Raw genomic sequence first — 27,596 nt, 5'->3', positions numbered from 1 at the left:
TGAGGAAGAAAGGGATGGAATTATTATTTTCATTGTTACTCTCTTAGGTCATATTTTTTATCTAAAAAGAATAATGGTTTAAGTGTAGCAAGAAGAAATAGAAGTCAAGGCATGAAGGAGAAATCTTTTCATAGGCTCTGAAAACTAAATGTTATCATCTCTTTTTCCAATTTAAGAGTTCCATCTATAATGGATTTCATAAGGTTTTGACCATATGAAACTCTGTCTGCTCTCGAAACATCTTTCTACTCTTGCGTTTACGGAAGGATATTTTTGTAACAGAATATATTTTTATGGTTAATGGATGCAAAATATAGAAAAGTAAATACAATTTGTGATCACTGAGAAAACTGCCTAATTTAAAAATATTAAGTAGTGTATTTTAGTATAGTAATGCTGTACTTACAGAAGTATAAATATATCTAAGGATTTTGGCTTATTTATATCTGGCACATAAAAATAGCATACTCATCACTGAAAGGCTCCATCAAGATACCAGTATATGTCCGGTTATCATAATAATGTATCTCTCACTGGAGCCCTTTTCTTCCTCCTATTTAATTTCAAGGCTCAGCTGAACGTTGAACAGAAGTAGTAATTACTTCATGAAAAGTACCCAAAAACAAATTCGTGGCCATTTTAATTTAGATTTCAGTTACATTAGTAAAGCCATACTTCTGTGTGTTTTCTATCGTTTCATATTACTGATTTTATTCTCTTTAATACTGAGAAATTATCAAAGCACAAATTCAATACAGAATTGAATACTAGATGACAAATTAGTTGAAATGCATACATACAAACATGTAGTGAGGACAGGAGTGAAAAGCCCTAACTTTTTGACCCTTGGTCTCATATATTTAGTCTACGAATAGTGGAAATTTCCCGTTCTGTTAGTTACATGAGTATTGTGTAAATATTGCAACATTTTAAAAGTTCTCTTGCAAATAATCAATACTCTCATTTAGAGTTTTCTTTCAAAACACTTGATCCCCTAATACAATTTCAAGTTGATCTTGTGAAAAATGCACTGTTTTCTTTTTTTTTTTGAATTTTTTTTTTTTAATGTTTATTCATCTTTGAGAGACAGAGAGACAAAGCATGAGCGGGGAAGGGGTAGAAAGAGGGAAACACAGAATCCGAAGCAGGCTCCAGGCTTCGAGCTGGAGCCTGACGCGGGGCTCGAACTCACCAACTGTGAGATGCGACCTGACCCAAGTCAGACACTCAACCGGCTGAGCCACCCGGGCGCCCCCTAATGTGCTGTTTTCATTTTTAGTCGGGAATTCCTAGGGTTCCAGCTTACATGGACTTTTTGCCAGTGTTCCTTAGCGTTGGTTTCCAGAGGCACAGTGGAGACTTCCTCAGGGCCAGATGCCACGTGTCCATCCCACCGTGTCAGGCTCTTGTCTGCCATCCACTTGCTTATCCTGCCGGGTCCAACTCAGTTACAACGCACGTGAAATATTTTCGGCTGTGTCCAACGATCCTTATCTCTTCTTTGAACTTAAAGTTAGTTCCTTGCAATTATCCCTAAATTGCTCTCATTTAGTTCGATTGTAACTGTTTTGCCCTCCCAGCTAGATTTAATCTCTCAGCTGACAAGGATTATTCACTCCACTTGCACCACAGGCAGAGCGAGACACTGAGACACAGAGACGAAGAGACTGCTGAATAGATCCCGGTGTTACTGGTGACTTCCTCATGATGGCCACTCACTCTCCGTGACTTCCTGTTGGCTGCTTTTCTCCTTTGAAAGACTGAGCAGTTGGATATTATAAAGAGAAAAAAATGACATGTCTTAGTATTACAAATAATTTTTCAGGATGATTACTTTTAAATTGTTCTTTAAACTCTACAAAATATTAATGGATGAATTTAGGAAAACTTGGGTCTTCAGAACGATGATCAGATCCTCAAAATGTAAATATCTCACAAGGTATATTGATGGTCTTTAAAAGGCTTGGAAATGGATTGTCACAGACACTCTTATTTTCTATTTATTTCGCCCCACAAACAGCATTATTATAGACCCCCAGCAAACAACAGTTTCTTACTATTGTGCTCTCAGAATCGCATACGACAAATCGCCTGCTGGTTTCTGGCCGTCAACAGTAGGTACGGAGTTGCCCTTGTGATTAGTAGCTTGTGCTTTATGAGTCACTTTCCCCCCAGAGTAATCTGAATTAATCAATCCATACTTTGAAAAGGATAAAACCACCAGTTTTAACAGTGGAAGGATAAGAGAAATGGGGACCTGAAACAACATTAGATGCCTTAAAACTTACTGAGTAAGGCAAAGCAAGATGATTTATCTCCTCAAGAAACCCTTTCTCCCATATTTCTGACCCTGCCTACCTGTGCCATTCCTCGCCCTGCACCCCGGAGGGCCCTTAGACCTAAAGGGGAAAATCTATTCCTTTTTCCACCCCCATCTCACCCACCCGCCCACGCCCCCGTTGCCTCCTACGTTTCTGGGAATAAGTGCCCGAGGTGGATCTAGTCTTGTTAGCCACCAGATATTTAGTGAAAACCTGCTCTGAAATAGGGACAGTGCCCATTAAGGATACAGATACAGTGCCGCCTTCATAAAATCTATCTTCTGGTGGGGTAGCATACTGTTTATTTCCTGGACTGTGATTCTCACTGCAGGAAGTGGGGAGGACAAGATACCTTCCTAGGAAGATACATCAGAATGTCATTCAAAGAAAGCTTTTTCAGTCTGCAAATTCTGGTAGATCCTCTCTGGGGAGGTTGTCTTCTCATGTCCACCATTCCGATTTGAGAATCACCACTGCTACTGAAAGAGGTTACTGATGGGAGCATGATGCTCCTGTCAACAGTGAGGAGATTAGAGCAAAAGGGTGCAAATTACTCTTTCTGCGGGATGTTAGCACGTCGCTTTCACGCTGCCACAACACCAAAGACAAAAAATGAATTAGGATGCAGTAGGACCACATAAATATATAATATCTGTTTTATGAGTTTTAAAATTTAGTATTAATGAAACTCAGGATCCTTAGGCCCGAAGCCTGCTGGGACCTCCACAGTACCGGCTGCTAAATTAGATGAAGCAGGAGGTGATGGGGTCAGTCCTATTCCTGGACTGGTGGGTAGCAAAATGAGTGGAAACTGTAGAGAAATCTGTAGCCTTACAGAGTGAAGTAGCAAAGAAAAAAGAAAATTACGTGCCCCGGTATGCGTTTACTTGGAGTATGTTTGGCAATGAAAAAGACTCTAGGCAAATGGGGATGGTGGGGGAGGGTCGTCTGCAATAACTGTCTGGAGAGCCTGAGGTACGTCCTGCCCCAGTGGAGGCTGAGGAGTTGGGCTGAGACCGAGTCTGCAGATAAAGCAAGGGGGTAAGGTGCCTAACAATCAAGAGCTGGGGATGGCAGCAAAGAAACGACCAAAATGAAGACTGACAGATCCTCACAATATTGACCTAGAAAGGCTACCAGATAAGATCTAAGATCTAAGATCTATTTAGATCTTAGGAGGTGATCCAGGAGTATAGTAATTGAAAAAGCAGATACGGTCTGCATATGATAAGCTCTGCAAAGAAGTTGCTAAATTTGGCATTAAGTAAGGAAGAACTAATACAAGTATGCTAGTAGTAAGTTCTATTTGTAAACTACTTTATAGTTTTTAATTTTTTTAATGTTTATTTTTGAGAGAGAGCGCGCACGCGCGCTCACAAGTGGGGGAGGGACAGAGAGAGAGGGAGACAGAATCCGAAGCGGGCTCCAGGCCCTGAGCTGTCAGCACAGAGCGCGTCGCGGGGCTCAAACCCATCAACCGCCAGATCATGACCTGAGCCAAAGTCGGACGCTTAACCGACTGAGCCACCCAGGCGCCCCACTACTTTATAGTTTTTACAGTGTGTTTTACATGACATCCCATTTACTCCTGTCACAGTCCATGATGCATGGAAGGCACGTACTAAGGCCTTGAAAAGTTGGGAGTTGAACTTACACTTGAACTACAGCAGTCACCTTCCCTTCTCCCCTGATAAATATACACGTGGGAGTGCTCCGTCCTGGGAGTGGCAAGATTTGGAGGACCTGCGATTCCCAATTATTTTCTAGGTTCTCAGGTACAAATTCAGATTTCCAGATTTTTAGAATACCGTGTAAAAACTTTTTTCAAAAAAAAAAAAAAAAGAAGAAACCGCCGCAGCAGCCGCAAAATTTATCAAGGTCATGAGAGCAGGTTGATTCTAAGTACTAAACGGATTTACGGTTTTCTTTATTTGCATTTAATTACAATGATAACATTCAGTGTAAACAAGGATATAATTTATTCAGGTGCAAATAATTGACACATTGTTTTTGTGTTGTTTCCTAGCAAGTTGACGATACGTATCCGTTATGCTTTAAACTTTTTTTGGCGTTCTTGAAATAATTAGTTTGCATAAGTATTGATGACTGGACATCTATTTATTCTCTGAGAATTATCCATGAGGGGCATTTCCCCAGGCCCTCCAGGCCTGAACGCTGCCTGGTACATTGTAAGCCGGAGCATATGTTGTGCCTCCTGTCCTAAAAGGGCGGGCCCTGAACTCTAGGGGCTTGATAGGGTGCCTGTGGTCTCTGCCTGAAATCGTTCAGCGCCTTCGACCAGACAGGGACCGCCAGCCTTCAGGCCACTTTAACTGTGAATGTGATGAGAGGTGGAGCAGTAGGAGAGCCCACGAGGCACTTGTTACAGCGTGTCACTTGGGGGCAGCGGTAGCAAGCTAGGATTCCTGTTTGTTCCTTCAAACACGTGGAGATGTGTCTCCGAATGTGCTACCGAATTCTGAACAGCAGGCCTTCCGTTATCCTAGTTTGCAGAGTCCCCTGAGCAGAGACTAATTGTGCCATAGTGTTTGGCGGTTTTGTCATCTAGAAAAAAAAAAAAAGGCTCGTCGGGGACTAGCATGAGACCACTAAACTCATTTTAGCCACTGCCTGAGAGGGGATCTGAGCCACAGGTTCTGGAGGTGAAAAGTTAATGTTCTGCTTCCTGTTTCCAGCAGTTTCCCCCATTCAGCGGCAGTGGGGATGTACTCTAACTCTTTTATAGCCACGTCTGATTCCACTAGAGATTTAAAAAATCATTACAATAAAAATGTTTCTGTGTCATTCTGTCCTTGAAAAAGCAGCGCCATTGAATTCACGCTTCTGTTTGTTGCAGAGAAAGCAGCAGCTGCCAACATAGATGAAGTACAGAAGTCAGATGTGTCATCAACAGGGCAGGGCGTCATCGACAAGGATGCGCTGGGGCCCATGATGCTTGAGGTAGCACGCCCTCATTTTCGCTCTGTACTTTATGGTGTTGTTGATCTTCACATTATTATGTTTAATTTTCAGGTGAATGTAACGTAAGGACAATCTACGCTTAATTTTCAGTCTTGAGGTTGGGGTACCGCTGGCCTGATGAGCTTGCTAACACGTATTTATCTAGCTCCTCGTTTCAGCACATATACATTTCAGGGCGATAATAGAGAATTAAGCGGACTAGATTAGAATACAAATGGACAGACTTTCACTGCCAGTTGAGCATTCATTTTGGAAAACCATGTCCACAAGTCCCATTAACTTCTGCGATAGAGTTTCCGTTTGAAATGTTCCCCCAATTTTTAGGTTTTATATTATGCCGTGTACACGTGCCTATATGTGCAGGTTAAAATTTGAGGACCAAGTAGAGGCTTCGGCTTTTTCCTTATGCTGCTTCAAACCAGCTCCTCTCCTAAAGATGAGAAGTGAAGTAAAGGCAGAACTGTTAAGATAAGCATCACCAATGTAGTGGTTGGTCTTAACTCCCTGTTGCTGATTAACTTTCAGAAGTTTTACGACCAGAATACTGTCTAGAATTTGCAGAGTCCGGCTCTCCTGTTTCATGAACTAGCACAGTATTAAACGCCGAGTGCTTTGCTGTACCTATTCCAAAATTAAAATTCAAGATGTGGGCTATGGTAAGATGAGGGAAAAAAATGTCAGCGAATGTATAACAAGAAGCAGAGGAGCCCGGAGACATAAATTATGTCAGTTCTCAGGATAATTTACTCTGCTGGCGATAGGATGAGACTGCAAAGTACTGCACGGCCAGGAGCCTGGCAGCGTTGTCACTGTGGGAGCAGCGACTCGCAGCAGCAGCCGTACGTATGTGAGAAATTAGGGTTTTTAAAACGAAGGTAACCAGTCGTTGCCCTCCTTTATTTTAGCTGGCGCTTATGATCGTGGGTTTGTTTTTGTTTTTGTCTTAGAAAATCTGACTCTGTGAAAATTTATCTCACAGGTGGAAGTGCGGGGGGTGGGGGGCGGGGGGACTTTTGAGAAAAAGTAAAGACCATCTGACCCAGTCCTTGTATTTAGAAATGACGGAATTCCTGGAGCTGGACCTGCTAGCCAAAAGGCTTTAAGTGACCTCGTGTGGCCCCTTGCTTATTTCTCTTGAATCGCTGGCTTGACAGTATCCAACTACAATTTTCAGGGAAAAAGCATGAATACACTTAACCTGATTTTCCAGAGTCAACAAGGAAGGCCAGAGAGTGCTACTTCCTGCTTGGTTCTTAGAAACAGATAAGACACCTCTAACAGGGTGGATTATTTAGAATTAGATGAAAGTAGATATGTTCCCGGGAACGTTTTTTGAATTATAAACAAAATTGGTTTGAAAATCATAATCTGAATTATTAGATTATTATATTATTAGGAAATTCTCATATATCTGTGTTTATTCCTTGCATGGGAGAAGGTTAAAATAGGGTAAGCACTTCTGGGAAGATTTTTGAAGCTCCAAAAGCGAAATGTTTGGAGTAACCCCAAGGCTGTGATGCAAAGCCCTCTGAGCGCACGGTCATTGATTATAGATATCCGATGGCTGGGTATCAGTAGGCCTTCTCTCGTAAAATCCAGCCAGCATTTTTGCTGTTTTAAAGTAGTCTTCAGCGAATTCACTGTACTCATTTGAGTACTTGTGGAGCAGCAGGACCTTAGTGCTGAATATGTTAGAGAGCTAATGCCTGAATCTAGTGACTTAAGGTTTGAATTTAAGTGTTTTTCCCTGTTTACATGGAATAATTTGAACAGGGAAAACTTGTTCCCGTTGAGCTGTTCCTAGGCATAGATGCACACTCATGCTTACATCATAGCATAGTGGTTGCTAGGCAACAAAACCAAATGTCAGCTTTTTTCATCAGAGCATATCATAGTGTGCTTTTAAAAAAAACACAGTCTCATGAGATGAAACACTTTCATCTTTCAGTTATACTATGCTACAAATCAGTCTTTTTATCATGGTACAAAACATGTGAGAAGCTGTTTGCACTTTCAGAAGTGAACTATAACTAATATAATTATGAAAATCCCTGTGAATGTATATCTGAAGCAGTTAGTTTAAAAGGATACGTGGCACATAACTAAACAGCTGACTTGCTTCCCTTCACCCTTCCCAGACGTACACCTGCATACATATACTCACACAAGGTTTTTTAGGGGTTGGTGCCAGCCTATTATGGAGGCCATCTCCATACAGTCTTGCTTTGCCCCGCAAAATTAGTTATACAATTGGTAAAACCTGACAGAATATTTAAGAAAAACTTAAAACCGAATGGTGTTATATTTAAAAAAAAAAAAAAAAAAAAAGCTTTTCACTGGTGCCTTATGGTCATTTCTAATTTGAGAGAGCACTTAGTTTTGTGAAGAAAATAGAATTAAAGATGGAATATATTCCCAAAAAGCTCACAAAATAGGAACTGTTAAATAATAAGGAGAAAGCAAACTAGGATAAAAGTAAATACTTCATGCCCCATCCATACACATTGTTGTATCAACATACACATGTAACATTCATGTTAAAAACAGTGGTAAACACACAGCACGGAGAAACTGACATCAACTGGGTAAACCAGCTGACCCTGTTTCGAGGTACACCTGATCAATATCAAGCCTTCTCTAGTCCTGATGGTTCACCTAATCCATAAAACAGGATCTGACAAGCAAGGATCAGAAATGGAAAGGAGGAGTCACTAAGAAAAACTCCCTGAACTCTCAACTTTTGCCTCACCAAGGTGAACATGGTAGGAAAAGACTGGGGTAAATATCAAAATAGAATACTCTGCCGCTTAGCAATCACGAGCATGAGCTGTAGAGTCAGGTCCACCTGGATTCCAGCTTTCCAGCTCTGCCACTGGCGAGTTTCAAGAGCTTACACGAGCCACTTTACCTCTTTGAATCTCAGTTTCTTCCTCTGTAAATTGGAGAAGACATTCCTTCCAGAGTTGTAAATATTAAGATGACATAATGTGTTTAAGGCACAGTGAGCATGCTCAGTAGTTATTCTTATTATGTTCATTTCCTGAAATGATCCTAGAGCCTTTCTGTCCTTCCCTAATCTAGATTGGCATGACAACAGCAGGGAGTGAGGCCAAGCGCACGTTATGGGAAAGCACTAATGTTATCTGGGTGACTAGGGACCTGCATCTCGATGACCTGGAGAACAAGTAGTAGAAAGGGGCACAATTAGTTCACTTTCCAGTTCTCGCTGTCAAAATCCAAACGTGAAGTCCCCTTCCAGTCTTGGGACAGTGCTGGCCACATCTCCACCTGTGGTCCCCATTGCCATATCAGAGAGACACTTCGCAGACCCTTTCCCCAAACCAAAAGGATTGGCTTTTGAGATCATTTGTAATTCTTTCCATTTAAACCCTGGCAGCTTTAAAGGTAATCAAATCGGGGTTTGTTTAATTTTTTTTCTCTTTAAACTGAGGGGAAATTAGCAATGACCCCTTCCTCCCATTGTATTACATGAGAAACATGTACATGTACAACATAATTACTTTGTTTTGGGTTGGTAACATAAATGTTGTTGTCGGGCCGTGTGGAGTCCACCAATATAATTTTGAAAATATAGATAAATGGCTGTACTTACTTGGCAGTAATTATTATCTTCTGATAAAATAACAGAGTAATGTTGGTCATTTAGTGTGCGGTAAGAAACCCTGATCTAGGCTCTCTCCCACTTACTAAGATGGAATAATTTCACCAAGAGAAAATGTGCTAATTGTTCCTAAAAACTAAGAGAGGGGCAAGAGAGAAATCTCTTTTCTATCTATATGTGAATTGTACATTTCCCTTAATGGGATCAGCCCTTCTTAACAACTGCATATGATTTTCTGTTGTATCGTGTCTAACACAATTTGCGCCTTTTCCCTCAGGCCCTTGATGGGTTCTTCTTTGTGGTGAATCTGGAAGGCAACGTTGTATTTGTTTCAGAAAATGTGACACAGTACCTAAGGTATAACCAAGAGGAGCTGATGAACAAAAGTGTATATAGCATCCTGCATGTTGGGGACCACACTGAATTTGTCAAAAACCTGCTGCCAAAGTCTATAGGTAAATGATGGTCTGCCGGGTCCGCCCCCCCCCCACCCCCATACACACGTGGTCTTGGTTGGAGGGTAAAGTAGCACTGTATTACGTCAGTAACTGGGTACTTTTAGAGATGCTTAGATTAAGTGTTTAAACTTAAAAGTCATGGAGAAAGGGGCATCTGCAGATCGTGATCTTGAACAAATGATTGTCTTGATCCTCAATTTTAAAGTACATGAAGAGAATTCAGATGGAAAGTACTCCTGTGGCAACTGTTTTCATGGGGTTTGTGTTGTGGTTTTTTAAGAGGGTGCCACATTGCCTCCCTCTCTATCCAGTGCCAGCCGACCCTGCTTTGTGCTTTTTCCCCATGATTAAGAAGCAGAAGGTCATGAGAAGTTTGAGAATTTGACTTCACAGAAACAAAACCCTGAGTCCGTCTTGTGAAGGGAGTACGCGTGTGGGTGCATACGGTACTCTAAAAATAAAACGTTAAGGAACAAGTGGCATATAGAGGTTCAAATGCTATCAGCCTGGGAGCCCTAAATGGGCCCTTTCATTTCCCAGACGCTCCGGTGGCTGTGCAGGTGTCCCCCCTCAGACACTGCCTCCTTACCTCGTTTCACATCCCTGACTCCACCTCATCTGGAAGATGCTGTCCGGGAGCGTCCGAGAGTGTTGAGGGCCACATCGGAACATGGGCGGTTCACAGCATGGACCCACCTTAGCCGCTGCTCCGGGGCATCACCGTTCCCACTTACTGAGTGGTTCTTTTTTTAATATTCTCACTTAGACTGATGATGCTAAGAATATTTTCACAGATAAAAGGAAGTGCATATTTCAGGACAGAATAAGGTCAGGTCCTGAGTTAGCAAGTATTTCTGTTCTTTTTTTTTTTTTTTTTTTTTCCTCCAAATTGTTTCTATTAGCTGGTCTTACTGTTAACCACAGTAAATAGAAGAAGGCCCTTTTAAATTCCATTATGGCTCTCTTTTCCTTGGTTACGATAACCCTTTGTTCAAAGTGACTGCAACAGTAATACAAAACATAGGAATACTCGTGTGAGATTCTTTTATTATATTCTCTAGTAAGTGAACAAGAAAATAGGATTTCTCATTTCAAGTAACTAATATTTTCAAATCTCTTCAGTAATTTTATGACTTCCTCAAAGGACCTATGCTTATTAATTTGGTATTATTAATCCACTTGTCTGAAGAGCTCTTTTCATTACTTCACATTGTACTTTTTTTATATTTTAAGATTCCTTATTAACCTGAGGTAATAAGAACTCTTTTTTCTTTCTTCTTTGATTTCTCTGTGTAAGTCTCCATTTCGTGGGTGAGCTTGCAGAAACGCTGACGGTGACACAGATCCCCCACGTCTGCCGAGGCGCATAAAGCTAGCTGTGACTCCTTCTATAATTCTAGAACAGCTTCTTGCAGTTAACTTGAAATTCCCTTTTTTCTTTCTAGAGTGTGTTTTCTTGTCCATTCCTTCACAGCCCAGCGGCTATGGGTTTAGCCTTGCATTCTCCAGAACGCCTAGATGTCCTTTTAAGTGTTTTCCAGCTAGTGAGTTTTGAGGGTATGTTTGCTGATCTTCTCGCCCTTTTTGTGATCCCCCCTTTCATTGTCCTACTGGCCATCATATTTCTTAGAGCATAAGGAAGAATAAAGAAAAGATTCCAGCTCTTCTAGTAGTTGAGCATCTTTCTCATCAGTTTTCTCCTCCGTAGAATGAGAAAGTGGATCCGGCGATCCAGAAACAGGAATCCTCAAAATCAGTCATTCTTTTGTTTCTCTTGATTCACTAGTGCATTTCCCCAAAAGTAGTCTTTCCTCTGTCATTACCTCTCTCCTGATGTAATACACACATTTCTGAGTGTGGACACCAAAGCAGAAGAAGACATGTGAAGTAGTCTTTCATTTGATAAGAAATAAATGACATGAGCACTGCATCTGCAAGGAGTTTTCAGTCTAATTGAGGAAATGTACATGAAACCAAAAAAAAAAAAAAAAAAGGCTACAATAGAGTCATTCAACAGTCAAGTTACAAAATACACACTAAAAGTTCTATAAAATTCGGGGCGCCTGCGTGGCTCAGTTGAGCGTCCAACTCTTGGTTTCACAGTTTATGGGTTCGAGCCCATTATCGGGCTCTGCACTGACAGTGCGGAGCCTGCTTGGGATTCTGTCCCTCTCTGCCCTCCCCCGCTGCTGCTCGCTCTTTCTCTCTCTCTCAAAATAAATAAACTTTTAAAAAAATTTGTTTTTTCTGTAAAATTCTATAAAAGAAAAGATCTGCGAAAGGAGGCAGTATAGGGATCTTGGCCTCAGAGCAGGCTACATTTGGGTGGGAGAAATAGAGGCAGCTGAACACTTTAGAGAAGGTCGCAGGACCAAAGGTGTCCGCACAGGACCGAGTATGGACGACCGTGGGGGACGCTCGTGCTGGCCCACGGGGGAGATCTGCTTAGATGGATACGGCACGGCTGGTTGCTGAGATTTGATTTATCAGTTTGAGTGGCTTTCCTCTTCCTGACCTTTTAAAAGAACTTTTATCCTTGTAAGGTCCAAATCCTTTTAAAGAACTTCATGCATGCTACAGTTGGTGCCAGCTACAGATTTTTGAGCAGGGGGTAACATATCTAACACTAGAATACAAGTAGGTGGAACTAAATTTCCAAGAAACCAAAGCAAGGGAAACACAAAAAGAAAGAACTGTATGCTAGTAATGAATAACCAAGGCCTGCGCTTGAAAGGAAGGAGTCAGGGTGAAGGGTAAGAAGTGTAAAAGTTATTTTGAAAATCCCAAGAGTGTTCCCAGGTTGTTAAAACAGTAGCATCATTTTGATAATTCGGCAGCGGTGAGTCTGATGTTAGTTCCTTGGTAATTCTCGGCTTGCTCTCGCCTCACTCAGTGAACGGGGGATCCTGGTCTGGCGAGCCTCCCAGGCGGAACAGCCATACCTTTAATTGCCGGATGCTGGTAAAACCTTTGCCTGATTCGGAAGAGGAAGGTCACGACAACCAGGAAGCGCATCAGAAATATGAAACTATGCAGTGCTTTGCCGTCTCTCAACCAAAGTCCATCAAAGAAGAAGGAGAAGGTAGGGCAAAATCAGGATATTTCGTATGTATCTGTGTATTTACTCCTGTGCCACTTCTTTCACTCTTCATTATCTGAAACTCGTGGCCACACAAAGAAAAATTTAGACGTGGTTTCTTTATCCTTTTCACCTACTTAATTCTTGTGACGAATTCAATTTTTATGTCTGTAAAACAGCACTGTCCGATAGAATGTTCCGCGGTGGTGGCCGTCCAGGGCAGCCCCTACTAGCTGCATGTGGCTGTTGAGCATTTGGTGTTTCAATAATGCAAATGGGGAACCGACTTTTCTACTTTATTAAGTTTACGATTGCATAGCCACATGTGACTAGCAGCTGCCTAACTAGAGAAGCTCTCTTAGTGGCTAAACCTCCCAGGGATCCTAAACTCTTCTGAATGTCTACTGTGAGGCACAGCCCTAGAAAAATGCATAAGTACAAACAACTTGTTTCATACACTTTCCAGGGGTTAATGGATTCCATCTAGTTTATCCGTGGATGCAGGGTCCAGGATATGGTGTGTGTGATAGAATGATACTTGAGAGAGGCTAGAGACGGGAGTGGGGAATGGAGAGGACTTCAAGCTCGTAGGCCCACCCCCCTAAGGAGATGCTGATTAGTGTCCAACCCCCGTGCCCTCCAAGCGAGCCACGCCACGCCGCAGAGGGTCACTGTCTAATGTGAAGCAGTGCCGAAGAATGCTTACTGCGTGTGTAGCAAGAGAGGAGGTGTGGAGGAGCGCTGGCGAATGGAGACCTCGTGGGCTTTGTAGTCAGACAGGCCAGGTCAGCCACTTACCAACTCTGTGACTTTGGGCAAGTTTTTTGACCTCTCTGGCCTACAGTTTACCCTCTCATCAAGGGGAGTCAAGAGTATCAGTATCAGAATGTAGTAAGGATTAAACGAATATGCCTGAATCATGATTGGCATTAAATACTACAGAACGTCCTCGACTTACGGTGGTTTGACTTACTTTTTTTTTTTTTTTTTAACTTTACATTGGTGCGAAAGGGATACACATTCGGTAGAAACCATACTTTGAAGTTTTGAATTCGGATCTTTTCCCAGGCTAGCGATATGCCTACAATGCTCTCTCAGGATGCCAGGCAGCGACAGTAAGCTGCAGCTCCCAGTCAGCCACGCGATCGCAAGGGTTAACGACCGGTACACTCACAACCATTCCATACCCACGTGTCCGTTCTGCTGTTCGCTTTCGGGATGGTGTTTAATAAATTTCATGAGATGGTCAGCACTTTATTAAAACATAGGCTTTGTGGTGGATGATTTTGCCCAACCGTGGACTGTGTGTATTTGAGCACATTTAAGGTAGACTAGCCTAAGTTATGCTTGGTAGTTTAGATGTTTTAAATGCATTTTTAACTTACAGTATTTTCATCTTAAGATGGGCTTATCAGGACATAACTCCATTGTAAGTTGAGGAAGTTCTGTAGTTATTTGGTTTTATATGCAAGTAATTTGTAATTTAAATTTTATTGAAAAGTAATGGGGCTCTCAGAGGTGACATAATTTTTCAAAACTAAGTTTTTCCCTAGGTATGCAATGTTGAGGGATTTTTTTTTTCTTTTTATGCAACAGAGTACGTGCTGCTAATTCACCCATCTAGGATACTGTTCTTAAAGTGGTAGAAAAAAGACGTAACTGACCTAATTTGTGACTTTGTGCTGTGTATTTAAACACTTTTGTACCTTTAAAGTCTGGTTCTAGATAATTAACACAGTATGGCCTAAGAGTAGGGTTTCTGAGCCATGGTGTGCTCAGATTCGAATCCTGGCTTCACTAGTTTTGTATGGTGTTGGGCAGATTACTTAAACTTCGTGCTTTGGTTTTCTCCTCTGTTAAATGGAGGTGATACTATCCCTGCCTCGTAGAGTTCTCACAAGGACTAAATGAATTGATAGCCTCTAAAGCAGCTAAAAAGAGGTCTGCCTCATAGCAAGTACTCAAAAATTTAGCTTTTATTATGTTGAGAATGAAGATTACGTTTATATTTGTGATACCCACCATTACTAGATAGATTTAGAGAAGTTCTTCCCCAGATTTAAAGATGAATAATCATAAATCAATGACATAAGAGATGAAGACTATCATTTTAACCTTTTATCCAGCATTTTCGAAATTAAAAGAGCTACACCATGTGCTCCGCTTGTTACAAAGATAAATAAAACATCTCCGTGTTCTCTAGAAGTGAACACAGATGAATAAAACAGTCGACGTGGGTGAGGAATAAAGGCCTAGCGTTGGCCATGTGAGAAACCAGCCGAGGCCGAGATTCCCAACTGTAATGCAGCCGCCCTGGTGCCTGCCACACTTTCTAGGATTTCGTTCGTGTTCACATCTAGACTCCATTTATACTCTTTGCGTTAAATCGCTCGTTGCCATTCTAGGGGTAGTTCCGTAGCTGGGTAGAAGGTCTATCTAGCTTTCCTATATCGTGGTGAACCAAAAACTCAAGGAGCAAACCCTCGACAGAGCAGAGTATCAGGTTTTAGTTTTCGCCATTTGTCTACTTTATGTTGAACTAAGCTGGTTGTTCCCATCAGCCATTCTGTGAGAAAGGATTACACGCTCTTCCGTCCATCGCTGAGCAGGTAGTTTTCAGGGCAGGAATGCTAGCGTGGTGGGTGTACTTTCGCAGCGTGGGTCGTGTGGCTTCAGCAGCTGACCCTGCACGGTACACCCTATCCTGTCCCCCGGCTGCTTCCCACTCAGGGGAGGAGAGCATGAAGCCAGTGAGCGGCAGAGGCACACAGCGTTTGGGCACTCCCTCCTTCGCTGATTTACAAGGTCATGTTATCATAAAGACATTTGAGTTTGTTTGAATCACTGAAAAAGCCTATTATGATAACCATAAATGTATATGATTGAAGATTTGCAGTCCTGCTTGATTTGTGTGGCAAGAAGAGTTCCCATGAAGGAAAGACCAGGTCTTCCCTCATCAGAAAGTTTTACTACTCGCCAAGATCTCCAAGGTAAATTTTCTTTCCAGAGAAGACCGGGGGTGCCTGGGTAGCTCAGTCGATGTAAGCATCAGGCTCTTGATTTTGGCTCGGGTCACCATCTCACGGTTTGTGAGTTCGAGCCCCGTGTCGGGCTCTGTGCTGACAGTGTGGAGCCTGCTTGGGATTCTCTGTCTCCCTCCCTCTCTGCCTCACCACTGCTCACACAATCTCTCAATAAATCAACAAACAAACAGATTAAAAAAATATATACCAAAGAAATCATTGTAGAAGCTACATATTTGTAATGTAAGGAATATATTTAGAAGATCACAAAGAAGCTGGGAATAGTGACTGCTACCGGGGCAGAAGCCTTGAGGAGCTCGAGGAAGAAGGGGCGGGGGGGGAGGGGGGGCACCTATTTTCACTGTCTACCCTTTGTGTGCTACCTGTTCTAAATAAGTAAATTTTATCTTTTAAAATGTTAGTCATTTTCGTAAATAATAGATGAGTACGTAGGTATAATGCTTGCTGTTATTTACTAGGCAAGATCACGTCACTGGATACCAGCACCATGCGGGCAGCCATGAAGCCAGGCTGGGAGGACCTGGTGAGAAGGTGCATTCAGAAGTTCCATGCGCAGCATGAAGGGGAATCTGTGTCCTATGCTAAGAGGCATCATCATGAAGGTAGGCATCTCTGCATGGTACTTTTCTTGACGCTGATTTTGCTGTGTTACTACTTCCTGTGGAAGCTTTCTCTGAAACAGTGGTTCTGAAGTTCACCTCAGGAAACTCGGGTCTGTTGACTTTTTGTGTTCATACGTACTTTGCATCATCCAGCCCAGAAAATGCTGCCATCTAAAGGAAAACTTTGTAGCCTCGGTGGGACAGAAGAATGAGATGACTAGAAGATGATTCCATAAAAACAGAAGAAAAGGAAGGGAAAAAGGTCATGTTCGCTGATCCTAAGGCTTCTGTATATAGAAAACTACATAATCAGGTACCACTTAATATCAAAAGAAATACCTGAGTCCTAAAGACAATCTGGAAGTAAGAACGAAATGAAATGTTCAAGAGCAGCTAAATTCCTGATAGGGGTCTCCCCGGCCCTCCTTCCACGTGATGACCACCGAAGACGGCCCAGGTATTTCTCGAAGGCTCCAAAAAATGAGGGGACTTGACTGAGGTCACAGGGCAGCTAGACTAGACCGTAATTAACAGGACCGCTAGAGCCAAAGCCAAGACTTCAAAGTCCTGTGTCAGTAATAACAGCAGCCCTCACCGAGCACCTGGCCTTTGTCCGACGCTGTCCTTCTTTGTTGTATCTTGTTGCTTCTAGCAACAGCCTGTGGGCAGGCGTCAGGAGCTCAAGTTATCAACGGGAAGGCGGACGCAGATGAAGTGACTGGTCAGCACCCGAGCTTAATCTGGGGTGTCTCCCGGCAGTCCCCCTGTCGTGCCGCTGCCAGAGTTCTTTGCACAGAATCCCGTCTCCTCTAGTGCATTCTGGTGTTTTGTCATACTGGTGAGAACAAGGGGGGAAAGATGCCTTTTCCTTAGCTCTTCCTCATTAAGTACTAGGTGGGGGAGGGGGAGAGAGACCTCTTCTTCACCTAGTCTCCTGATCTGCCCCCATGGACGCCGTGTGTCCGGCGCGGGGCGCCTGGCTAGTGGGCCTGGATTCCCCAGGGAGCAGCCACCGTGCCTGTGAGGGACGAGGGGCGGCGGAGTGTGCCCTGCAGCTCGGTTGGGCAGACTGTCAGCGTTTTGGCAGAAAGAACATCCCGACTCCTCATTGAAAACAGAGTTTTAGTTTGTCCTCTTCCCTTCAATGTGCATCTGTGACCTTAGCGTTTTACCAGTAGTGTGTGCTTAGACTCTGTGTTTTAAGACCGCTGATGAAAAAGTACAAATCGTAAATGACCTCTCTCCCCATTCCCTTACTTTTCTCCTCATCTTATTCATCTTTTTCATCTTCTTTATCCTTCTCAGAAATAAGCACACAACCCAGAACCTTGTGTCTTTCAGCATTTTTTTTAAGTTGGAAAGAATAAGAGGAAATAGAGGTTCTACACTTGGCAGAAATCAGTATTTAACCTACTGTTTCACTAGATCTGGTTTAAAATTTAAAAAATAGTAACAACAAAGAACAAGAAATCACCACGAGCAAACATGGTCAGTATCCTTGAGTCCTGAGTAGCAATGCCCTACACGGAACTCTGTGGCCTCCCTTTGTAAACAAAAGGGTTTACACAAATGTACCAGACACCGTGGTAGGTTTAAACAAGCGGGACCCACTGAAAGGAAACTCCAAAATGTATGAAATAGGTAAGATCGAAGGTAATCGATCACACTGAGTAAAAATCTCCTAAAATGTTGTGTTGAAATGGAAGAGCTTGCTAAAGAAATCCAGGTGTATGCTTAAACGTATCTACTTTAGTAGTAGAGATGTTTGACGTATTTCCAAATGAAATGGATAACCTTCAGGGGTCACAGCCGAGGTCAGATAAAATTCTGAAATCCTAAGCCATTCGAAACAGGAGTCCCGTTAGAAAGATTGTATTCGTTCTGCCTTTTAGGAACATACTGCGCAAAAGCAAGATGCACATAAGCACAGTGATTCATTTCCAGGACTCCCACTTTGCAGTAGCTTCGTGCAGCAGTTGACGGCACAAAGTAGTACCCAGACGCTGCGTGTACCTGAGACTGCGGAGGGGGTTTCATGGGGGAAATTGCTCGAAGTGAAATTCTGCCAAGAAAAATCAGAATCCACACTGTGCGTCAGTGACTCTCTAGCTCCCTCCCTCCACTCACTCACTCGAGGCAATTTTGTGGGGTCGTGAACGCGCTGGTTCTGGCTGGTCTTGGGGCTAGCGGTTCAACCCACAAAATTTGTGTAGAAGAGAATGCGAGAAAACACGGTAGGCTTCTTAAAATGGTTTAAGAGGGTAACCAAATTATATGGCTCCTTTTTTTTCTGAGCCGAAATGTTCTTTTTCAATATGTAGTATTTGACAGTTTTAAAATACAGTTGTTCTAAAAGATAAACCTGAAGTTTTATTGTAAGAGAATTTATTTTCACCTCGTTGATTTATACATTTTCTTCTGTTGTCTTGAAAATGGAAACAGATTCTTTATCCAGAAGTTAAACCATTCCGCTTTTATTGTTTCAGTTTTCTGGTTAGCCTCTTTTTTTCCTCTGAAAAGATTTTTCTGATTGTTTATCTTTTGCTTCCTGTTGTCCCATCCACAGAAGTCATACTTCTTCTTACACACTGAACAACAGATTGGGGAATAGTACTGTGAGATGGTGAACAGTCCGTAACTTCAAGATGAATGTTCGGAGGATGCGTTTAACGTCACAAATTTTACTGTAATATTTTTATTAGCTTAGAGGGAAATTAAAGGCAACTTTTACACTTTAAAGATATCCTGTCTGTGCACTGTACTGTTTATTTTAAAGAGATCATTGTGAAACTTGTTTTGAGCTAATCAATGGTTTACACTCGTTTTCGCCATGGTCCTGAAGATTTTAAAAAGAACCTAGCTTGAGGGCCTAATAAGCCTTATTTGAAAAACAAAAAACAAAAAAACACAATATATTGAATTTGTTAGCATTTTGAGTAAAAAAAAAAATGTGCTTTTAAAATGCTGTAATGTTTTAATATCATAAACTATTACTGACAACTTTTTAACATGCTGGTAGGAAAATCTTCAACTTAACAAAGTTTATTACTGTTATTATATCTTATCCTGCCCCTACTCTCTGATTTTTTTTTTTTCTAAACATGCATTCTGTTTCCTTACTTGCCCACAGTGCTGAGACAAGGATTGGCATTCAGTCAAATCTATCGTTTTTCCTTGTCCGATGGCACTCTTGTTGCTGCACAAACGAAGAGCAAACTCATCCGTTCTCAGACTACTAATGAACCTCAGCTTGTAATATCGTTACATATGCTTCACAGGTAATCCTAGTTATAAGAAATCATTTTCAAAAAAAAAAAAATCATTTTCCCTTCCCAAGTCAAGAGAAGTGTTACAGAAGCAACAGATCACCCTAGAGCTTTCCAGCCTTGTCAGACATTGCCGTTAATCAGCCCCGGGCACGTAAAATATAAAACTGAGTTGCTATTAACTGTTGGCTAAAAGCTTATTTATGATGCCAGCGAAGAGGGCTATACCTTGAATTCTCGTCTTCATACTAGTGACTTTTAAAAGGCAGCCGGAAGAATATAGGCTAGCACCGGCTTTGCTCTGGCACGACCGCCTGGTAGGTCGGAGAAGGGAAATCGATCAGTTCCCAGCGGTGACCCATGCAGGGTGGGAGTATTGAGGCATGATTGCTGGTCCTGTGTGTTTAAATCTAAAACTCTCAAATATACTCAGAGGCAATATTTTAGATTTTTATTCTCAGGCTTAAATTAACTTCTTGACGTTAGCCTTTAAATTGAAAGGTAATGAACATTTCCATAAAAAAAGTACAGAAAATTGAATGTTGATTTTAAAATGAATTTGTCATAAGCTATATTGTTGTAGAGCACAAATTTAGGAAAATGATTACATTTCAAGTTATGTAAATATTTATGGGTGTGCTATATAAAAGTTTATGAGCTACTGTCAGAAGATATATAAAGTTGCTCTGGTTAAAGAGTCCCCTTTTATTACATTTCTTGATTATGTACTTTCTTGTTTAGGGATAAAAAAATGGGCAGCCCTGTTTGCCAACTGTTAATAAATCTGACCTCAAACTGAAACAATTTGAAAGTGATTACAGATGTGCCAAATTTCACCCCCCTAAGTGAAAGCTGATGTTTGACAATTTGTGAAACCTGTTTTGTTTGGATTTGTGAACACATGTGGTAACTCACAAGTGACTGCCAAGGCTGTAAATTAAAGCTCATAGGACTTGGAAAATCATCTAGCTCAGAAAACCTGCTTTTAGTCACTAGTAAGGGAGTGGATGGGAGCTGTCTAGGTGTTGGGAAAGTAAGATCACAGACCAGGGTCACTCCGAAGTTTTGTCCCAGGTTGTCTGTTGGAAGCTCTCACTTTGACTTGGAGAGGGATCTCTTAGACAAGGTGATCTAATCCTAAATGCTTTTGGTAACTGTATTGGCTCTAGAACTTGTGGAGTTTCTAATAGTTAGGGATAAGTCCCCCAGCCACCCCACCCCTACCCCCACCCCCACCCCCACCCCCACCCCCACCCAGTTTGCTATTCGTCTTGAGCCAAGTAGTATACCTCAGAGCTCTCTGGGCTTCCAGATATGACTATTGTTAGGAATTAGAATCTGGCAAATAATTGAAGACAGCTCCACTCGTTTGGGTCCTTCTTTTAAGACGGTACAAGTTCTTAGTTATTCATGATAATATACATACCATTAAATGAGAAAGATACTGTGGACTTGGAACCCCTCTAATGTCTTATCTGGTAATTACAATTTTGAAACAGTAGTAGTCAGATTTAAAGACAGCCCGTCTGTAAAACCGCAGACATCTTAATGAGTTGACTGAGAAACATCCCTCTTGGTCCAAAACTACGCGTGTTCAGTCTTGTCCGTAATTGCAGATTGTTTCATCAGAGTGTTATCGGTCCTTTAAACGTACTCTGTTCTTTTAAAGAAAAGAGGCCATCTCGTTTTCTTAAACTAATAACAACTTGCTAAGTATTTTTTCTTGTATATTTCTTTCCTCATTATACAGAGAGCAGAATGTGTGTGTAATGAATCCGGATCTGACTGGACAAGCGATGGGGAAGCCATTGAATCCAATTAGCTCTAGCAGCCCTGCCCATCAGGCCATGTGCAGTGGGAACCCAGGTCAGGACATGACCCTCAGTAGCAATATAAATTTTCCCATCAATGGCCCGAAGGAGCAGATGGGCATGCCCATGGGCAGGTTTGGTGGTTCTGGGGGAATGAACCATGTGTCGAGCATGCAAGCAACCACTCCTCAGGGTAGTAACTATGCACTCAAAATGAACAGTCCCTCACAGAGCAGCCCTGGCATGAATCCAGGACAGCCCAACTCCATGCTTTCACCACGGCATCGCATGAGCCCCGGAGTGGCTGGAAGCCCTCGAATCCCGCCCAGTCAGTTTTCCCCCGCAGGAAGCTTGCATTCCCCTGTGGGAGTTTGCAGCAGCACAGGAAATAGCCATAGCTACACCAACAGTTCCCTCAACGCACTTCAGGCCCTCAGCGAGGGGCACGGGGTCTCACTGGGGTCATCGTTGGCTTCACCAGACCTAAAAATGGGCAATTTGCAAAACTCCCCCGTTAATATGAATCCTCCCCCACTCAGCAAGATGGGAAGCTTAGACTCCAAAGACTGTTTTGGACTTTACGGGGAGCCATCTGAAGGTACCACTGGTCAAGCAGAGAGCAGCTGCCACCCGGGAGAGCAGAAGGAAGCAAACGATCCCAGCATGCCCCAGGCTGTGAGCGGCGAGAGATCTGACGGACAGAGTAGACTGCATGACGGCAAAGGACAGACCAAACTCCTACAGCTGTTGACCACCAAATCTGACCAGATGGAGCCTTCGCCCTTATCCAGCTCTTTGTCGGACACAAACAAGGACTCCACGGGCAGCTTGCCTGGTTCTGGGTCGACACATGGAACCTCGCTCAAGGAGAAGCATAAGATTTTGCACAGACTCTTGCAGGACAGCAGTTCCCCTGTGGACTTGGCCAAGTTAACGGCAGAAGCCACAGGCAAAGAACTGAGCCAGGAGGCCGGCAACACAGCCCCTGGTTCAGAAGTGACTATTAAACAAGAGCCCGTGAGCCCCAAGAAGAAAGAGAATGCACTACTTCGCTACTTGCTAGATAAAGACGATACTAAAGATATTGGTTTACCAGAAATAACCCCCAAACTTGAGCGACTGGACAGTAAGACAGACCCTGCCAGTAACACAAAATTAATAGCTATGAAAACTGAGAAGGAGGAGATGAGCTTTGAGCCTAGCGACCAGGTGAGTTTGTAATGCGCTCTCCCAAGTGTACTAATCCATACCCATCACGGCTTCTCGTAGGGGCGTTTGGAGGCCTCGGGTGACTAGAGACAAATAAGCCTTCTGCTTTGTTGTCCTGACGTTGAAACAGACTTCATTCTCACTTCAGCTGCCTGTTCCACATATTCCTGTCTAGCAAAGAGCGACATTGTTGTAGAGCCGGGGCTGGGCTGACTTTTCTCTTCTTTTCTTTTCTTTTTTCGTAAGGGGCCAAGTGGTGAATATTTTTGGCTTCACAGACCACACGGTCTCTGCCACGGCTCTTCAGTCCCGTCATTGTAGCGCAAAGACAGCCAGAGACCTAGACACTGTGTAGACAAATGAGCACGCTGTGTTCCAGTAAAGCTTTACATACAGACGCTGGTATTTGGATTTTGCGGTTTTCATGTGTCACAAAATACTCTTCTTTGGATTTTTTCTTCAAATATGAAAAAATGTAAATCCAGGGGTGCCTGGGTGGCTCGGTCCGTGGAGCGTCTGACTTCGGCCTAGGTCATGATCTCATGGCTCGTGAGTTCGAGCCCCGCGTCGGGCTCTGTGCTGACAGCTCAGAGCCTGGAGCCCGCTTCAGATTCTGTCTCTCTCTCTCTCTCTCTCTCTCTCTCTCTCTCTCTCTCTCTGCCCCTCCCTCACTCATGCTCTGTCTCTCTCTCTCAAGAATAAGTAAAACATTAAAAAAAATGTTTTTTAATGTAAATCCATTCTTAGCTCAGGGGCCATCCAAAAACAGGTGGTGGGCAGAATGTAGCCCACAGGCCAGCTGTAGTTTGCTGACCCTGTTACTAGCAGACGCCTGATTGGAGATAATCACTTCCTTGAAACTGGGCTTTGTTAGGACAGACTTAATTAAATTATTTCCCATCTACCTTGCTCTCTCTTTAAGATAAGCGTTTGGTTTTCAGACCTAATGAAGATCGCTGTACCTCTCTTTATTGTCTACTACAACTTCTGATTAATGCTAAAGAATCATTTAAAAGAAAAAAGAGTTCTTTCTGACATGATGGCTTGGCATAAGGTGTTTCTTGGGGACTCCGTGAAGTCTGGGTTAATGATCCAAGACTTCACCCTTCATTATCAACTCTGTCTAACCCCTGGGAACTGCCCTGTACTTCAAACCTTTTAACTGACTGGTTAACAAGTGAAGAAGCTGCATAGGCCTTTCTAGTTAAAATAGTTCACTAATTTGTCTTGAAATCTGGTTTTCAAGGGGATACTTTGTGTGACACGCCATCTTGGGGGACTGGGTGTGGATGGGGAGAGAAGAGAGCAGCACTTCCCTGCTAGAATGTTGAAGTCGGCTGAGTCAGAAGAGGCTGGCCCTGGGGCAGGGCTAGGATTGAAAGTAAGAATCAGGAAAGCTGAGGCCCTTCTCGCCCTGCTAGCTGGGCTCACTCCATGGTTCTAAGCGTTTAGCTTCCTTTGTTTCTTTCACTTTGATGTCTTGGCAGCTGCTGCCATTCCTATGAAACAGGTAGGATTTTCTAAACCTTTGCCCTTCACAAGGGAAACAGCCTAATTCTATAATCATCTTTGATAATTAATCCTTAAACTTAGAGGTCAGCGCAGGGTTCTGTAATACAGCTATTCTGTAATGCTGTAAATTCAAGTAAATTGGGGAAACTGAAAGTTTTAGCAGAAAGGTAATCGCAAAACCTTGGATAAAGTATAGTGTGAAACTATACTGACACCTATAAATGTTTTCATCTCTTGAGGTTTACTAGGTTAGAATATACAGAGCTAGTGGCAGACACATACTATCACTCAGGTCTCCCTAACACATGCTAGAGGCCAAGATGGTGACCCGTGTCGGCCACCTTAGCTTAGTGGCTGGCCCCTCCCTCCATACACAGGATTTATTTCTATCCCAGGCCTGAGGCCCTGGGGACTTAGAGGGTCAGGGAAGGGGGACACTGCTTGGCATTTCTATATTTAGTATATGATTACACTAACTTCAGGCAAACTGGAAAAGAAAAATTTGTTTTTAAAGTTCTTGAGTCACTTGCCATGTCTAATTGTTGCTCAGGGGAAACATTTTTCTAATCAGAATCATCTCACCTAGGGTACATAAAGCCCGGGTGTAATGAGCACAAATCTGTTATTTTGGATGGACCAAAAAGCAGTGTAGACACACACACACACACACACACACACACACACACACCCCACAGTATTTGGATGGACCAAAAAGCAGTGTAGACACACACACACACACCCCACAGTATTCTTTTCTTAATGAAACCCAGTCCCTGGCCTCACCCTCCATTCACTCCCATTTAAAAATAAAACTCCACCAAAAAATACTGCAGAACAAATTTAACATTGAAAACATTGCAGCTTGAAAAGAAAAGTTACCACAGGAAGTATGCATTACTTAAATTTAGATCAAAGTTAGAACGCGTTACTTTAAGGAAAAAACACTGATTCTTTTGCCTCCTGCTCTCCTTCACTATTCCCAAAACAGATTCATTGTATCTCCTTTTAACTGCTGGACTGCTTTGTTGAAGGTTTTTCTTTCATTTCCAGGGAATCTAAGTTTTTTATTTAATAAGGTGAACTCTTAGGGAGCCCGAGTTGTACACTTAACTGTCTTGTTATTTTGACTCAGAGAAGAGCCATTGACCAAGTTTGTGTTTAACCTACCACTAACTTATTAAGGGCAGGAAGTACTTCGATCGTGCTATTATACCTAAAATAGAGCTCTTTGCTGGGCAGAGTATTTAAACAACATTTGTTTCTACGTCATTTCGTCACCAGCAGGAAGCAGTGACAGAAAAATTTCCAAAATGTTTACCGACTGTTTTTGTTAATGTTTACTTGTTTTTGAGAGACAGAAAGAATGAATGTGAGTGGGGGAGGGCCAGAGAATGAGGGAGACACAGAGTCCAAAGCAATCTCCAGCCTCCAGCCTGTCATCACAGAGCCCCATGTGGGGATTGAACTCACGAACCGCGAGATCATGACCTGAGCCAAAGTCTGATGTTTAATCAAGCAAGCCACCCAGGAACCCCCCAGGTTTTCAGCTATGTACTTATTTGCCTAGTGGGGTGTGTTGATGTTCTCTCTGATGCTACTGGGCCGGTTATAATGAGGGTTCAGAATTATAAGGAATTTCTGAAAGGAATTTCTTCTTATCTGGCACCACTAGGCAAACCATATTTTAAGCTGGTAATGTCCTGAAAATTTTCCTCCAAATGTGGCAGAATTGTATAACCGTTTTTTAACAATTTTACCATTTCTTAACAATTTTTTGTTAGGCAAATGTGGTAAAATTGCACTTCTTATTTAAATTTTTGAAAAGATGTTTTGTAACTTATCAAAATACTTGTTATTAAAATGCATGTGCTCTTTATATTTCCTTCAGAGAGCAAGTTGATTTGACACATGAAAAATTCATAAAACCAGAAAAATGAAAAATTAAAGAAATCAAGTCCAATTTTCATTTTGTAGAACTTTTATAAAAATCTTTCTGACTCATTTTCTGCCTGAAATAGTTTAAACTAACTATTCAAATTGATGTGGCTAATTTGAGCATTCGAATAGATGCCTAAGCAAAACTTGGAAGTATCTTGGCGAAGCATTTTAAAGGAAGGCATTCCTCTTTCTGTTGTGAAGAAATCAGGCCTAACAAAGTAGACATGGACTGGAAGAACTTTTGATGAGAACTAAAGCTTAAAAAATTTAGGGAAGAGGGGGAAATATTTGATCAGGAACTTATGTGGTCAGATCTGTCCCTTCCACAACCTACGTGACTACAGAAGAAAATGCCATAGTTGTCAGATTTTATTGCCTAACAGCCAAAGGGGTTATAGTAGGCATTCTGAATTTTGTCTCCTTGATGAAGAACATTTAAAGTACACTTAAGACAATTAGATGAATGTTAGATGTGTACTCCAGAAATTAACAAGAAATAAACACAAGCACAACAATATTATCTCTAGTGGGGAAAACTGCATAATACATTCTTCTGATGTAAGCTCAATGAATTCAAACAGTGTCTGTCCATAGTTATGGAGATCTAAAGAGCCAATTTCTTTTGAATATGAAACCAAGAAGTTCCTGCAAGGCTTTCTAAAGACAAAAAAGCATTTAGTCACTAGACTGACCCACAGTTGAATTTGGTCAGCTCTTAAAATGACAAAGATTAAAATTTGAAAATCAGTTTGAATACGTACTTTTTAAAAGTAAAAATCAACCAGGGCTCCTGGGTGGCTCAGTTGGTCAAGCATCCAGCTTCGGCTCAGGTCATGATCTCACAGTTCTGTGGGTTCGAGTCCCGCATCAGGCCCTGTGCTGACAGCTCAGAGCCTGGAGCCTGCTTCGGATTCTGTGTCTCCCTCTCTCTCTGCCCCTACCCCACTTGTGCTGTCTCTCAAAAATAAACATTTAAGAAAATAACAAATCAAAATCAACCAAGGAAAATCCTGAATTTTAAATTTTCTAATTATTTGAAATTTAAACACCAATAAATTGATTTAAACCATCCAAACATATTTTAACATTTTATATGTATAACATTAGATTTATTTTCAACTCATTATATTAGACACAAGAGTAGGTTACAAAGGAAGAATCATGAATCTTGTCATTAGAACTCTATGAGGGGAGCACCTGGGCAGCTCGGTTAGTCGTCAGACTCTCAGCCGTGGGGCTCGGGCCCCACATCTGGCTCTGTGCTGGGCGTGGAGCCTGCTTAAGATTCTTTCCCTCTCCCTTTGCCTGCCTCTCTGTCTCTCTCTCCCTGTCTCCCGGTGTCCCTCTCTCCCTCTCTTTCTCCCCCTCTTTCTCTAAAAAAAGAAAAAAAAAAGAAAAAAAAGAACTCTTTGATACGGGTGATAGTTATTTTTCTGTTTGATGTGGTTTAAAGTATAATTCTATTTGCATGAAAAGAGTAAAGGTCAAAAGGAAAGGTAGGAGTCTAGACACAGGCTGTTGTAAATCTACATTGTAAAAACTTTCTTTTATACATACATACCTGGGATTGGGGGCAAATAGAAAATCATCCATTAAGGATAATATACTTTATATTTATTATTGTTTATCTGAACCGATTTATGTTGGCTGTTTCTCATCCAAGACAATCTGTGAAACTTTTTCGAGAAGTATCATATTATTTCAGTCCACCTCCTTTACTCCCTACCCTCTCCCCACACACACAATGAGCTT

General features: G+C 42.1%; 1 protein-coding gene across 12 annotated transcripts in view; it reads left to right on the top strand.

Moving 5' to 3' along the window:
• The window catches only part of NCOA2 (nuclear receptor coactivator 2), a 292,763-nt gene that overhangs the window by 224,835 nt on the left and 40,332 nt on the right, over positions 1-27,596 (top strand). For 11 of the 12 annotated variants that reach the window (XM_047841918.1, XM_047841908.1, XM_047841909.1 and 8 more), the window contains 7 exons: positions 5,179-5,282; positions 9,203-9,380; positions 12,277-12,465; positions 15,351-15,452; positions 15,965-16,108; positions 19,239-19,386; positions 21,125-22,394. In XM_047841918.1, coding sequence (XP_047697874.1) covers positions 5,179-5,282; positions 9,203-9,380; positions 12,277-12,465; positions 15,351-15,452; positions 15,965-16,108; positions 19,239-19,386; positions 21,125-22,394 — 2,135 coding nt within the window. Of the gene's footprint in view, positions 1-2,020; positions 2,119-5,178; positions 5,283-9,202; positions 9,381-12,276; positions 12,466-15,350; positions 15,453-15,964; positions 16,109-19,238; positions 19,387-21,124; positions 22,395-27,596 lie in introns of those variants that run through there. The other variant, XM_047841917.1, reaches the window with a different exon arrangement.

Source organism: Prionailurus viverrinus, chromosome F2, assembly GCF_022837055.1.
Source record: "Prionailurus viverrinus isolate Anna chromosome F2, UM_Priviv_1.0, whole genome shotgun sequence".
NCBI classification, from domain to species: Eukaryota; Metazoa; Chordata; class Mammalia; order Carnivora; family Felidae; genus Prionailurus; species Prionailurus viverrinus.
Note: the sequence above shows the minus strand (reverse complement) of the source record. Positions and strands in the feature narration are given on the sequence as shown.